The sequence below is a fragment of the Cupressus sempervirens genome, chromosome 2, assembly GCF_028749045.1.
Source record: "Cupressus sempervirens isolate cs-2001-9-10 chromosome 2, ASM2874904v1, whole genome shotgun sequence".
Classification (NCBI taxonomy): Eukaryota; Viridiplantae; Streptophyta; class Pinopsida; order Cupressales; family Cupressaceae; genus Cupressus; species Cupressus sempervirens.
This window is the reverse complement of record NC_143119.1, coordinates 376,964,925-376,980,254: the sequence shown is the minus strand read 5'-3', so window position 1 is coordinate 376,980,254 and position 15,330 is coordinate 376,964,925. Positions and strand designations below refer to the sequence as shown.

The following is a 15,330-nucleotide window of genomic DNA, read 5'->3' as shown; positions in this document are numbered from 1 at the left end:
ATTTATACCTATGTACGTACACAGAGATAAATATAAAGTGACACCATAATATAATGATGCCACCTCACAAATAAATCTATGTGTACGTAGATAAATATTAAGAATAATAATTTCGATTTTTAAACCTTCAAATTTTCTTCCAACCTTTATTCTTTCCTTTTTCCTTTTTTGAAACCAATTGAACACTTGGTGTTTTAAATTGGCAAATATTCTTTAAGGTACGGAAGCCAAGAAGTCTTCTAAAACCTTTTTATATCATAAGTCGAGAGAAGAAGGCGAACATTATTTCCAAACCTTCGACTACCTTGCTTTTGCTACGCTTTTCCAGTAATTATTTCCGCCTCCCCATAACACCCGTTCTCATTCTTCTTGTATAATACCAGTCTGCATTTTTCTTCCCACAATTTGATGCCCATTCAGACATTCTGCCAGAAATTGTGAGTGTTATTTTTGGTTGGAGCTATGACTTGATCTTTGCAAGTAAGGTGTGGCGAAGTAGTTGAGGGTTCGATGAGACAATATCATCAATTTGTCCAGGTTATGTGGAACACCCGAAAACAATATTTCCAATTTGATTTCCTTGTATGAAAGGTACAATAACATCGAATATCATAGCAGCAAATTTCAGCATTTATCATGATGATATCTTGTTTGATTTTACAGATTGAACTTCTTTTAATTTAGCTTTGTTCATGGCAAGTGATAGCCAAGTAACCTTAGTATGGATCCATAAATCATTATGCCAATGGATATTAGAATTAAACAATAAATTCTGCAATCTTTAAGAATATAATTTCTCAAATCACAGGTTGTAAAAGTTGGAAGTACATAATCAGTCATGTTCCAAGCATAGCTGTATATTTTTTATCATTTCCTATTGGTTTCCAATTTCCATAACAACTAATCTATAGTTATAATCATTGGATAGAACCTCTTGAGAGAGAGTTATTGAAAATGCAATAAGATCATGATTTAAATACACAATTTGGAAATAAGAATCAATGATATTTCTGCTAGTTTTAAAGAACATATTCTTTCAATTCACAGTTTGTGATAAGCTGGAAACATATGATATTCTTTTATCAGTTAAGGATCAACCGAAAGAGTGGGTTGCTCTGAGATTCAAACACCTGGGACTCACCCGACTATATAGCCAAAGAAAAGGGTGAAGAGGTGAGAGAAAAAAATCTGCAATTACATGAAATAGAGTCAGATGTGATATAACAATGTTTATTATTTTTAAAAGGAATCATTTAATAACTCATGTTTGATCATATTTATTGTATTCTATTGCTGTCAAGTCGAGTGGTGTGATTAGATACTAGGATGCTCAGTGGATGACAAGGTGTTCCATGTCTATTTCGAGTAGGGAGGGCCTTTTTCATTAGAGATTGTGTGGGGATAAGCTATGGTCTGAGGTTGGGTGATTAAGCCCCTGACAATGTTTCCCCTCTTCACAAGACGTTGAACGTGTATCTGATAAAGATAAGTTATGCATTCAAACAATTGTCGGAAACATGTATATTTATTTTTATGATGTATATTCAAGTAGAAGGTAAGATTAATTGAATTGTAACATCGTTATAGTTATTTCTGTAAAGCAATTCTTATTGTCAATATAATTGGCAACCAGTTAGATAGGTTGATTTTCTAACTGAATGTGGAATATATTTATTTGCGAGAGAGATTTATTTGATGGAATTGATATTTCAGTCATTCATTTATAAAATAGTGATTATGAGCATATGTTCTAATATTATGTTATTTCCACAGTTAAGCAATCGAAAGAAAATAAATGATACAGTGGTATTGATGCCCCAAATGATACAGTGGTATCTGATGCGCTAAACGATTCAATGGTAATTGATGCCTTAAATGATATAGTGGTATTTGAAGCCTTAAATGATATAGTTATCTGATGCCCTAAACTATCTAATTGTAATTGATGCCCTAAATGATATAGTTATCTGATGCCCTAAACTATCTAATTGTAATTGATGCCCTAAATGATACCGTGGTATCTGAAGCCCTAAATGATACAGTGGTATCCGATGCCCTAAACGATCCAATGGTAATCGATGCCCTAATTGATACCGTGGTATGTGATACCCTAAATAATATAGTGGTATTTCATGGTAATCGTCATTTGATTTTGGTATAGTGGTATTTAATGGTAATTGTCATTTGATTTTGGTTAATGGTAATCGCCATTTGATTTTGATATAGTGGTTTTTGATGGTAATCGTCAATTTATCCTAAGTGATATTTGTAGACTAATCTGGGTGATTGTAGAAGCATCCCTACAGTGATTTCTCAGTTCAAATTACATGGTATGTAGATTTTAATTTCCATAGTAAATTTATTGATGGTGTTTTTTTCAGATGTTATGAGTTTTCTGTTTAAGTAATTGTAACTGTTAATCTCATTTACATGAACATAAGTGATATAACCGTCTTCCTATGAAAATGAAATAATAACTGTATTTCTTTGATTATGTTAGTTGTTAATTAAGATCCGGAAAAAGTGGTTGTTATAGAATCCATCTCAAGATTTATTCAAGTTTTGCCTTTTCCTATGTTTCAAGAAATCAAGTCAGAAGTTTTCGAGTATTCAAATTGTAATAGATACATAACACTATTTGAGTTTCATTTTAGTTTAACTAGTTGACAACTAGTGGCGTTTCAATATACCTAGAGCTCCTAATGTAGAAACTCGAGCTCTGATACCAGATGTAACTCCCCACCAGGGTGTTGGAAGATTGAGGAGATTGTTGAAAGATTGGTTGGAAGCATGAATGCTGATGATATTCCTATAGGGAAGTACTACTATGATGATGTGTTACATTCGTGACTGAGTTTGTCATTGATGTCAACATAGCAATTTTCTGTGGTATCTGACAGAAGTACAATGGAAAGATCAAGTTAGTATAGACGACTAGTTGAGCATTATAACTATCCGAAGTTATGGGAGATACTCCTAAGTATCTAGTATATGCAGTTAATGTCGGAAGAAGAAAGGATAAGTCTAGAAGAAGTAATGTAAGTTTTGGTGATGTCTGTTCTGAGATAGAGTTTATAGAGGCATGTTCTTGTAAACTTGTTATATCTCTTAGTAGAGTTAATATCTTGAGGATTGAGGTCGAGGACACGAAGAAGACATGTTGAGGATGACGTGGCTAAGCTCGCTCGTCACAATATTGTGTGTACGAAAAGTTATTCAAGTTGCAAGGCAAAAGATTAATGTTATTGCTAAGTGTAACGTGTTCTTCATGTGGTCCTATAATAATTAATTGAGAAGGTCTAATAGTCGACTCAGGGAATTTTTTTGTGGACTCCGTATAAAGGAAGGACATTTTCCTTTATCATGGTATGAGATGATACGATTTTATGATCGATGATAAGCAACAAAGAGTGCAGAATGCGCAGTTGTGCAGAGCAGTGCGGAAGTGAAGGAAACTTCATTGATGAGGTTTTGCTGAGTGATCCGAGGTTTGTTATTTGGATCTGAGGTTCCTGACTTGGTCTACAAGGTCTGACAGTGATTGGTCCAGTTGACAGGACAGAGGAAAGAGCAAAGGAAAAAAAAAGATAACAGTAAATTACTTGTTTGAACAGTGAGCTCTTCTTGTAGTTGAAATTGCATGTTTGGGTAGTGGGCTCTTCTTGCATACATTATACCACAACTCCTAACAGGGATTCAAAGTCTCTTAACAGGGACTCATTATACTAAATATTGTGATAGACTCCTAACAGGGTCCATCCTTTAACGAGGAATATGTATATTAGTACATCATCTTGTAGGCATCATTCCCACTGGGGTTTTCCCTTTGATCAAGGGTTTCCCTAGTCAATATATCTGGTGTAATTCTCTGTGCATTTTATTATGATTGCTGTTTACTTTGGTTGAATGGATAAGTGTGTTTAAAGGAGATAAATGTTTTTAATTGTTGGATAATTGATTCACCTCCCCTCAGTTATCTTGGTGGACTATTATTTCTAACAATTGGTATCAGAGCATTAGGTCCTTGAAGAAAAAGTCTAACAACTTTGGGAGATCGATGGTGAACATGTTAAGGAAAGATAGTCCGAAGTTCGATGGAACAAATTGTGACAGCTGGAAAGAAAAGATGAAGACATTTGTTGTGTATGGGTCCGAGATATTGGATCTTGACGAAATCAGCGAAGACAATCATTGAAGAAAAAGATTTGGAAATTTGTGCCAAAGCAGAAAGAGATCTTTTCATGTGTGACATGAGAACTAGAGAAGCACTATTGATTGCACTTCCTGAAATTGAGTACAATCAGGTAAAATCACTTGCTACTTCACATTCGATTTGGAAAGCTTTGTAAAATAGTTTTGAAGGTGATGCACATTCTAAGAAGTTGAGGTTACAAAGTTGGATTTGTGCATTTGAAGATGCTAAAATGGTGAAAGATGAATCTTTAAGAACATATATAGGAAGGATGTCATAAATTACTGCAGGTATTAAAGCGCAAGGAGGAACCAAAGAAGAGGATGAGATTATATGGAAGATATTGAAGACTAACACCACCATTTAAGTCAGTAGTTCAGATGATACAGTTGTTGATATCATGCACCAAAGATTTCATAAAGGAGACATTGCTTGGAAGACTTGAAGCAGTTGAGAATAAATTTAGATAGTCTAGAGAATTGACTAGAACAGAGACAGCTTTCAGTGCCTTGAATATTCGACCTAACTTATCAAGGAGCACAAGTGCTAGAGGAGATTTTGCTAACAGCAGCAGATCTGAGAAAGATAGAAAGATTGAAGGAGTAACCCTTTTAGTAAGTAGAGAAAAAGGAGGTAAGAACATTTTTAAATGTTGGACTTGTGATGAATATGGTCATTATGCATCTAAGTGTCCTAAAAGGGAGAAAAAGTATAAGGGAAATCATAAGCCTAGAAAATATAGGGTATGTTTGTATGCAAATAAGGATAATGATTTTGATGAACAAGCATTAAGTGCTAGTGATGGTAAAATTGGATTTGTGGCAATTAAAGAAGAAATTCTAGAGAAGGTAGCTTTAGTATCATAGGTTGAGAAGAAATCTAATTGGATAATTGATGGTGGTTTTTCACATCACATGACTGGTGACATAAATTAGTTTATTAACTTTAAAAGTCAGGATGGAGGAATTGTCAGAGTTGGAAACAATGCAACATGCCAAGTAAAAGGTATTGGATCTATAACTCTAATGGTAAAACTAACACTGGGGATGTATACTTTGTTGATGGTTTAAAGCACAATCTTTTGAGTGTTGGACAACTAGTAGACAAAGGTTATCAGTTGTAGTTCACAGAAAAGAGATCATGATCAAAGATAAAGATGGAAAGGTAATTGAAATAGGAACCAGATCTAGAGGTAATCTATTTTAGTTGAATCTTACTGAAATGACATGTTTGGTTGCAAAGGTAGATGACAGTTGGTTATGGCATAAGAGATTTTGTCATATAAACTTTCATAGTATTGTGAGGACTAGTAGAATGTTTGCAGTTAGAGATTTGTCAAAGATTGTAAAGCCTACTAACACAATTTGCAAGGAGTGTTTTTTGGCAAAGCATAACAAAACTTCCTTTCCTAGCAAAAAGTTTACTACTACAGCAAAGTTGAAGATTGTACACATAGATCTCAATGGTCCTACAAAGACTAAAGGATTCTATGATGAAAGGTATTTCATGAGTCTACTTCTTGATTTTTCTAGAATGATGTGGGTTGCATTTCTTAAAGAGAAATTTGAGGCATTTGACAAGTTCAAGATATTCAAGAATAGAGTTGAGAATGAATTTGGTATGAAGATTAAATGTTTAAGATCAGATAGAGGAGGAGAATTTACTTCAAATGAGTTTAACATGTTTTGTGAAGAAAATGGAATTAAAAGACAGCTATTAGCTTCAAGAACCCCTGAACAGAATGGCATTTTTGAGAGAAGGAACAAGTCAGTTACAGAAGTTGCAATAACTATGTTAGCAAAAAATGATGTATCCAAGACATTTTGGAGAGAAACTGTGAATACAACAGTCTACACTATGAACAGAGTGCAAGTCACGAAGGACACAAACAAGACACTTTATGAACTGTGGTTTGGTCACTCACCTGCAGTTAAGTATTTCAGAATATTCAGAAGTAAGTGTTACATAAAGAGAGATGATGACATTGGCAAGTTTGATGCTAGAAGTGATGAAGGTATGTTTCTTGGTTATTCACTGAAAAGTAAGGCTTATAGATGTTATAATCAGAGAACTTGGTTATTCATTGAAAAGTAAGGCTTATAGATGTTATAATTAGGGAACTAAGAATATTATGGAAAGTGCAAATGTGACAATTGATGAGAAATTCATAATACAAGAGAGAATAGTTGATTACAATTTAGATGATGATATTGTTACTAAGCCAAGGAATGATGAGATATTATAATGATTTGTAGAATGAAGGAGAGCCAAGGCAGGAACAAAGCATGAAACCTTTAGTGAGCCAAGAGTTGAGATAGCAACTCCTACTTCAAGAAAGTACATGATAAAGAATCACCCATTCGAACAGATCATCGGAAGCAAAGACAAATGTGTGATGACAAGAAGCAGAATAAATGAAGTAGTATGCTTGATATCTGAAGTTGAGCCTAAGAATGCAGATGAAGCAAGATGACTATTGGAAGCAAGCTATGAAAGAGGAATTGGATCAGATAGTAAAGAATGAGACATGAGAATTGGTCCCCAAACCAGCAGACAAGAATGTGATAGAAACTAAATGGGTATTCAGGAATAAGATGAATGAGCTAGGAGAAGTTGTAAGAAACAAAGCAAGATTGGTATGTGAAGGTTACTCACAACAAGAAGGAATAGATTATGAGAAGATTTATGCTCCAGTGGCTAGAATAGTAGCAGTAAGATTATTCTTAGCCTATGCAGCACAAAAGAAATTCAAAGTATATCAGATGGATGTCAAATTAGCATTTTTGAATGGAGAACTTGAAGAAGAGTTATACATTGAGCAACTTGAAGGATGTCCTTTGACAGATGACAAGGACATAGTATGCAGACTAAGGAAAGCATTGTATGGATTGAAGCAAGCACCCAAAACCTGGTATGCAAGGTTGGAGAAACATTTGACGAAGCTTGGATATAACAAAGGTATGGCAGATAGCACTTTGTATTGGAAAGAAACCGATGATGGTTTGATGATTTTGGTAATATTTGTTGATGACATCATATTTGGAGAAAGTGATGAAGAAAGTAAGAAGTTTGCGGAAGAAATGAAGAAAGAATTTGAAATGAGTATGATAGGAGAGATGACATATTTCCTAGGATTGCAGATTATACAGAATAAAGAAGGAATCTTTATTTCTCAGACTAAGTACTTAAAGGATTTATTGAAAAGGTTTGGTTTGGAAACATGCAAACTCGTTAGAACACCTATGGTAAGTGGACACAAGTTATCCACAAAGGATGAGACACCTACTGTTGAGCAAAAAAGGTACAAATCTATGATTGGAGGATTGCAATATTTGACTCACACAAGGCCGAATATAACAAATGCAGTTGGAATTGTTGCAAGATTCTAGGATGATCCTAGAGAAGCACATTATGCAACAATGAAAAGCATATTTAGATATTTGAAGGGAACATTTGAGTTTGGATTATGGTATGACAGTTCTAATAATTTTACTCTAAGTGCTTATACTGGTGCAAATTGGGTAGGCAGTATGGATGACAGAAAGAGCACCAGTGGAGGAGCTTTCTTTCTTGGAGGAAGATTGGTCTCTTGGTTAAGCAAGAAGCAGGATTGTACATCTTAAAGTATAGCGGAAGTAAAGTATGTTGCAGTAGCAAATAATTGCAATCAAGTCATTTGGATGAAGCAGATGCTGAAGGATATAAGGATAGAAATCAGTGAACCTGTTATACATTATGACAACATAAGCACGGTAAATGTCTAAAAATCTAGTGTTGCATTCGAGGACTAAGCACATTTCTATTATCATATGTTGAGAGAAAAAGTTGCAGAAAAGGAAATAAGATTGGAGTATGTAAGCACTAAAGAGCAAATTGTAGATATATTCACTAAGCCTCTTCCCAAAGAGACTTTTGAGTATTTGTGAGGTATGTGTGGGGTTATACCCCTTCCTACATTAGAGTAAGAAGATGCAAGAGTGCATCAGTCTAGTGTAATAGAGCACCATTGTTGTTTGGACTAAATGCTGATGCTTCCTGTATGGGGCAGTATCTGTGATGGATAGAGTCATCTAGAACTCTTGTTGATGTTGTTTTGAACAGTGTCTTTTGACACTCGAGCTAGTAAGTTGTTGCAGAGATCGATGCAGTAGAGTTGGTTACCTTTGACTTTGATGTCAATGGGGGAGAAGTTTGGCATTGAAAACATTATGCTAAGGGAAGATGTTCGGCATAACCACAGTATGTGGAATAACAGTTTGGTATTGAATACATTGAGGTATATCAATGGGGGAGTATGATTGATGAAGAGGATTTGAAGATGAACAATCTTTTGTTGGTATTTTTGGAACTAGATGTTTTTCATCTATGCTGCCACCAATGCCAAAGGGGGAGATTGTTGGAAGATTGGGGAGATTGTTGAAAGATTGGTTGGAAGCATGAATGCTGATGATATTCCTGTGGGGGAGTACTACTATGATGATATGTTACATTCGTGACTGAGTTTGTCATTGATATCAACATAGCAGTTTTTTGTGGTATTTGACAGAAGAACAACGAAAAGATCAAGTTAGTACAGATGGCTAGTTGAGCATTACAACTATCCAAAGTTATGAGAGATACTTCTGAGTATCTAGTATATGTAGTTAACGTCGGAAGAAGAAAGGATAAGTCTAGAAGAAGTTATGTAAGTTTTGGTGATGTCTGTTTTGAGATAGAGTTTACAGAGGCATGTTCTTGTAATTTTGTTATATCTCTTAGCAGAGTTAATATCTTGAGGATCGAGGTTGAGAACATGAAGAAGACATATTGAGGATGATGTGGCTAAGCTCGCTCGTCATAATATTGCGTGTACGGAAAGTTATTCAAGTTGCAAGGTGGAAGATTAATGTTATCGCTAAGTGTAATGTGTTCTTAATGTGGTCCTGTAATAATTAATTGAGAAGGTCTAACAGCCGAATTAGGGAATTATTTTGTGGACTTCGTATAAAGGAAGGACATATTCCTTTATCATGGTATGAGATGATACAATTTTATGATCGATGATAATCAGTAGAGAGTGCAGAATGCGAAGTTGTGTAGAGCAGTGCGGAAGTGAAGGAAACTTCATTGCCGAGGTTTTGCTGAGTGATCTGAGGTTTGGTATTTGAATCCGAGGTTCGTGACCTGGTCTATAAGGTCTGACAGTGATTGGTCCGGTTGATAGGACTGAGGAAAGAGCAGAGGAAAAAGGAAGATAACAATAAATTACTTGTTTGAACAGTGAACTCTTCTTGTAGTTGAAATTGCATGTTTGGGCAGTGGGCTCTTCTTGCATACATTATACCACAACTCCTAACAGGGTTGGAATCTCCTAATAGGGATTCAAAGTCTCCTAATAGGGACTCATTACACTAAATGTTGTGATAGGCTCCTAATAGGGTCCATCCTCTAACAAGGAATATTTATATTAGTACATGATCTTGTGGGCATCATTCCCACTGGGGTTTTCCCTCTGATGAAGGGTTTCCCTAGTCAACATATCTGGTGTAATTGTTTATGTGCATTTTATTATGGTTTCTGTTTATTTTGGTTGAATGGATAAGTTTGTTTAAAGGAGAGAAATATTTTAATTGTTGGATAACTGATTCACCCCCCCCAGTTAACTTGTTGGACTATTGTTTTTAACACAGGGAACCCAAAAGAAATTAACCTAAAGTTTTACTAAGTTTGCCAAACATTTTTCTGGTAGAATTATTGCTGCTCGAGTTTGGAATCTATCTAGTTGGGACCCTCAGATTTAGATCCATATTGGCATTCTCTTGCCCCAACGTGATCAAATTACTCCCCCCCCATGCAAACTCCCTACCCACTAACTATATAATGGATGGTAGAATTATTGCTGCTCAAGTTTGGAATCAATCTACTTAGGAATCCCTCAGATTTACATCCATATTGGGATTCTTTCGCCCTAATGTGATTGAATTGTTCCTCTCCTTGTACAAACTCCCTATCCATTATGCATTTAAAAAGAATACTATTTTTCTAAAGTCTTGTTTTGGTTGCTCTCGTCTTTTTCCCTTGTTATCCATGTTATTGTGTCATGTTGTTTGTTATATTCCTTTTGATTGTCTTCTATCTTTCCCTTAATGTGTTTAATTACATAATGGATGGTAGAATTACTACTGCTCGAGGAAAAAAACAATCTACCCAATGCTCCCTCATGGTTCTCACCCGTATTGGAACTTGTTTGCCTCAGCGTGATCGGATTACTCTTTCCCTGTGCAAACTCCCTATCCATCATGAAAATAAGCACAAAGGATTATGAGTAATGTTCCCTTTTGAGACCTTAATTTAATTTCTTTTAAAATTACAGATTTGAATGAGTTTGTTCTTGAAGGTCACAACTTACAACCTTCCTTTCCAATTTGGGATACACTCTTAAATCGTTTTGAAATAGATCTTACTTATATTGCAAACAAGTAATGAAAATTTCAAATATGTTTTACTAGTGAAAATATGCGAGGTTTTATTTCAGAATACAATATGTTTATCCCAAAACATACAAGTTTCTTCATATATGAAAACTAAGTCTATTTAATAATATTCTCTTCCCATTAGTACTCGATTTGATGTGCTTACTGATATATTTACTAACTACTCATTCTTTAATGCCCCTTAATACATTTTTACTTATATTCTCTCTCTAACATATGTATGTACATGTTTACTTTGAAAGACTTAATAAGAATCTATTATCAAATGCTTATGCTACATAATATTTATTAATGCTCATTGTAATTTCTTGGTTCTATGTGTATGTTGCTTATCTCACACACACACAAATTGAACCCTTCTATCAGCATTAAATATTGTTGAAATCAAACACTAACCTTATAATATGTTGCACTGCCTCCATGTTAGCGTTGATTTCGCACCTCCCAACTGCTTACCCAAGCTAACTTCTGATGTTGGAATGCCCCACAACACGTTATGACTTTAATGTGGTCCACTCATATGCGAGGTGGTGGTCTTTCTTTTTATTCATTTTTCCTACCATCTGTTTTCCTCTCCATATATTTTGGTGCATTCATCTGTACTTTTGAATATATATCTTTGCTGCTGAAATATGAATCTTTGCCACTTTTCGTGCCCTACTTCATCTCCCTTTTGTTATTATAATTGCCCTTTGCATACTACGTATTTTATTGGATATGTTTCGGTTGGACTTGGATATCATTCCTTTTTGCCTACCATTTGACATGGATTGGTTTTGGTCTTACTCAACAACCTTGTGGGCTCCGTTGGTACGGATCTCCTTAACTATTTGTTCCTTCTCTTATGTTCTATTGCAAGCAAAGTATTAGTAATTAATAACGCTCACCAGTTCCTCTTTATGTGTAGGTGGTTATTGTCTTGATATAACCATATATCCTCATGTTATCACTATTTTCAGGATCTATTTGTTCATCTTATTTTTTTGTTTTGGGAGCTTACTCCTTAGACATTGATTCCTTTCCAGGCGTATATTTATATATATCCTCCTTAGTGTTCGATGTCCCTTATGTTATATCTTAATTCGTAAATTTAATGTTGTTACTATCTGTAGATGCCAAAGTCCCCTCTAATTCTTTTTTCTTTTAACAATGAAGCTGAATGGGAATTTGATGATGTATTTGTCGCGCTTTATTTCTATCGTGGACCCAACTCTTGTAATTCAGTTTGTTTGTATTTCAATGGCTGGACCAAATCGTGTGTGATAATATAATCATTCCACTATGAGTTACACAATAGATAGCTGATGTTTCAGTATTCGCTCATGGGCATATGATACTGTGGCAGTCTTCTTGAAGAATATGCGTTTGTCTCTGAAAAGTAATTAAATCTCTCATCCTATAGCCTTTGAAAGTAGATAGCTAAAAGGAACTGAAAAAAGCTACTTCATATATTACACAAAGATGCTAGTGATCATGCATGCCTTTGCTAAATTCAGGCAATACCTAGTTTGTGGGAGATTTGTTGTTAAAACCAATTATAATTGTCTAAGGTTTTTTCTGAGATTTAAATGATAGACAACAAAAGTGGGTCAGTAAGATACAAGCTTTTGACTTTGATATCTAATACATTAAGGAGAGAAGCAATGTCATAGCTGATGCCATTTGACAATGACATCTCCGTGGACAGGAAGAATGCTATTGCTGCTGAATACACCAAGGATCTACAAGCTAGTGACATCCTAGATGGGAAATAGTAATACAAAATGAAGAATACAAGGTGGTGGAAGAACTTATTCTGTTTGGTAGTTTAGAATAACTTTAGAAAGATATTGAAAAATGATATTTGTATAGGAAATTAAAATAAGTCTCGAAAGAAAAAAATATAGGTAAATTTTTAACATTTTAAAAACTTTTGCATTGTTTTTATGCTTTATTGGATTACTTTGAAAAATGAAATACTTCTTCAATGAAAGATAAAGTGAAGACTCTCTAAAATAAACGTTGTCAATATGTGTTTTCTTATTGTATCTGCTTACCTATCATTTGTCCACGTGTGTATTAGTAGTTTAGAAAGATACTTAAAAATGATGTTCATATAATTGCAAAGAAAATAGCTTCTTTGTATTAATCTAATCTAATCTTAGTATTTTACACAAGCACAAAAATTTCAAACTTGATCAATTCATAATGTTTGCAAATGATGAAGTAATATATATGAGAGTATCTATATTCTAAACCAGCATAATTATATTAAATATATATATATGATGCTGAGAGATATCAATCAGTGTCAAGGGGCTTATCTCTCCTTTCTAACTTATTTGTCGGCACCTCAAGACCGATATCTCTTGGTGCCTTTTAGACAGATGTTTGTAAAATAATTATTCTAGTATGTAGATGCTTGTCCTTGTGGTCATATGTCACAATGCATGGCATCAAAAGCATATGATCTCTTTCTGGGAGAATATTCTAATGCAGGCTTTTGTCTTCCTCATTTCTGATCGGACATCAGATACTTCCATTGCTTAGGAAGATATTTTGTTCCTGGTTTTTGGTAGTTGTGTAATTTAAGTAAATTTATGGTACAAATATTGCTGCCTTCTATTTCTGTTTGGAAACAAAGATTGTGGTTGCTGTTAACATCAAAGTTTTGATGCTTTGCTTCTCTCTTGCAGGAAAACAATAGAAGAGAACTTGTGAGGTTTGAATCAGAAAGGAAGATTGATTTCTTTGACATGTTGAAGGGATTTGTACATAGTCAGGTGGTTACTTCCCTATTTTCACAAATTGAGGTTGTCTATGGTTCTGTATCTGATGACCTTGTTATTATGTGATTGTCTTGACAGTAGTATGCCTTTTGATTATGAAATGTTAATATCATGCATTTGTAAGTATTAATATTCAGCTACAAGCACATCCTCGCAAAACCATAACAGGTCATCATAATTTGACAGGTTGTCCTTGTAGTAAATTGAATAGGTTTGAGAGGTTTGTGCATTGTTGTAGGGTTCTTTTAAATATGTATCCCTAATGTAGTGCCCAGTGGTCACATGCAAAGATTGAAGCGAGATCCAATACGATTAATGTGAAGAGCATGGTTAAAAGGAAGCAGAATGGAAGAGCTAAGATCTATCTAGAAACACCAATGCAAGATAGTGCATTTAGATCAAGACAATCAAGGGATGGCATGTTATGTACAAAGGACATGAAATGAAGCTCATTCTTAATTAAATTTTTGTTAAGCAGCCTTATCATAAATTTAACCTAATGTCTCACTTGTTAAATAGATGAAAAATTTATCTTGCAGTGGCATCTTTTTCCCATGTGCTATATTTTATGACCCTTAGGTGTCTTTACACTGTCTTATGTTCCCTTGGCTAGCTTTCATTGAGATATTAATATTTCATTCCAGCAGAAGCATTCTCTGCATCAATCTATTTTTTAGTTCTGCAGTTTAGCCACTGCTGTAAAGACATCCTTGTGGGGACAATAGGCCTTATTACTTTAACATTTGCATATGTTATTAGTTCTACCTTGTATTTTCTAGTGATCTTCTTTTCTGTAATTTTATGTGGAATAAATCATGCTCCCTGTCTGAGACTAAAGGTTATACTGCTTTTTAAATATGGTGGTTTACAGATAGAGTATGCAGAGAACACTGCAAATGTTTGGACGAAAGTGGCAGAAGAAACCAGTGAGTATGCCGGAAGATCTGCAGTATCACCATTTTTTGGTTTTCATGATGCAAGCTAAGGTTCTTTTAGGACTCGTAGATTTTTAACAGTTCATTTCAAAATGGTTCTTCCAACGTGATGGAGAAGAGTACTATGTTTGATTGCTCATCAAACTTGGGCAAAATTGCTGACACTTGATTTTGAAAGGAGTTTCTGGGGTTAAAACCTCGGAAGTTGAATGTCTATACCATTTATGGCTTGTGTAGCTGAATACTAGAAGCACTGATTTAAAATGAAATATGTACTAAAGATGTAGTAATTTCATACTGCCTTGCCTTTGAGGTTTATCCAGTCTTAGTTTTGTTATTGTCTTCAGTGTTACGCATTTATAGTGTTCCATGAATTCAGCTACAAAGCATGTTCTGATTTTATCAACTCTGTATTTTGATGGTAAATCAGATATATTTCCTAATGGGTTTACAAACCAAAATAATTAATTCTGCAAATGCAAAGAAATTAACATCTGGTACCTGAAATTCACTCGATAATGTAATGGAAGCTAGTGCTGCCATCTTAGGAATGCACTGCATGCCTGTAGGCTGTACCCATAGAACAAGGTGGGTGGAAAATAACTTTCTTTGTGTAATTGAAAAGGGGCATGTTTTTATGTGTAATGAAAAAGGGTTCTTTATTTTAAATGTACTGATGTAAGACTAAAGTGTATTGCAAAGATGTAATACTTTTTGTTGAGGAACTTACTCTTTGTAGAGAAAATGGTTTGCAGAAGAATCAGAATGATACTAAAAGAAACTTAAGGCGTTTTAGTTTTTGAAGAATTCCTTTGTTACAGCATTGCATACATTTTTTAATATAAAAGCAACAAAACACTATTAATTGTGTTGATTCTGAATAATGAACTTGATTACCATGCTGAGTAGTTTCATGTTCTTACATGAAGATTCATGTGCTACTCACACAAAATGAACAAAGT

At 34.6% G+C, this 15,330-nt stretch overlaps 1 protein-coding gene across 1 annotated transcript in view; it reads left to right on the top strand.

Annotated features, from left to right (window-relative positions):
• LOC149572713 (sorting nexin 2B-like) overlaps window positions 1–14,705 on the top strand; it is a 78,897-nt gene extending 64,192 nt beyond the window's left edge. The window contains exons 5-6 of the mRNA XM_089813800.1: window positions 13,341–13,427; window positions 14,305–14,705. Of these exons, the coding sequence (XP_089669926.1) occupies window positions 13,341–13,427; window positions 14,305–14,418 (201 nt within the window). The 3' untranslated portion in view covers window positions 14,419–14,705. The remainder of the gene's footprint in view (window positions 1–13,340; window positions 13,428–14,304) is intronic.
• The last annotated feature ends 625 nt before the right edge of the window (window positions 14,706–15,330 follow it).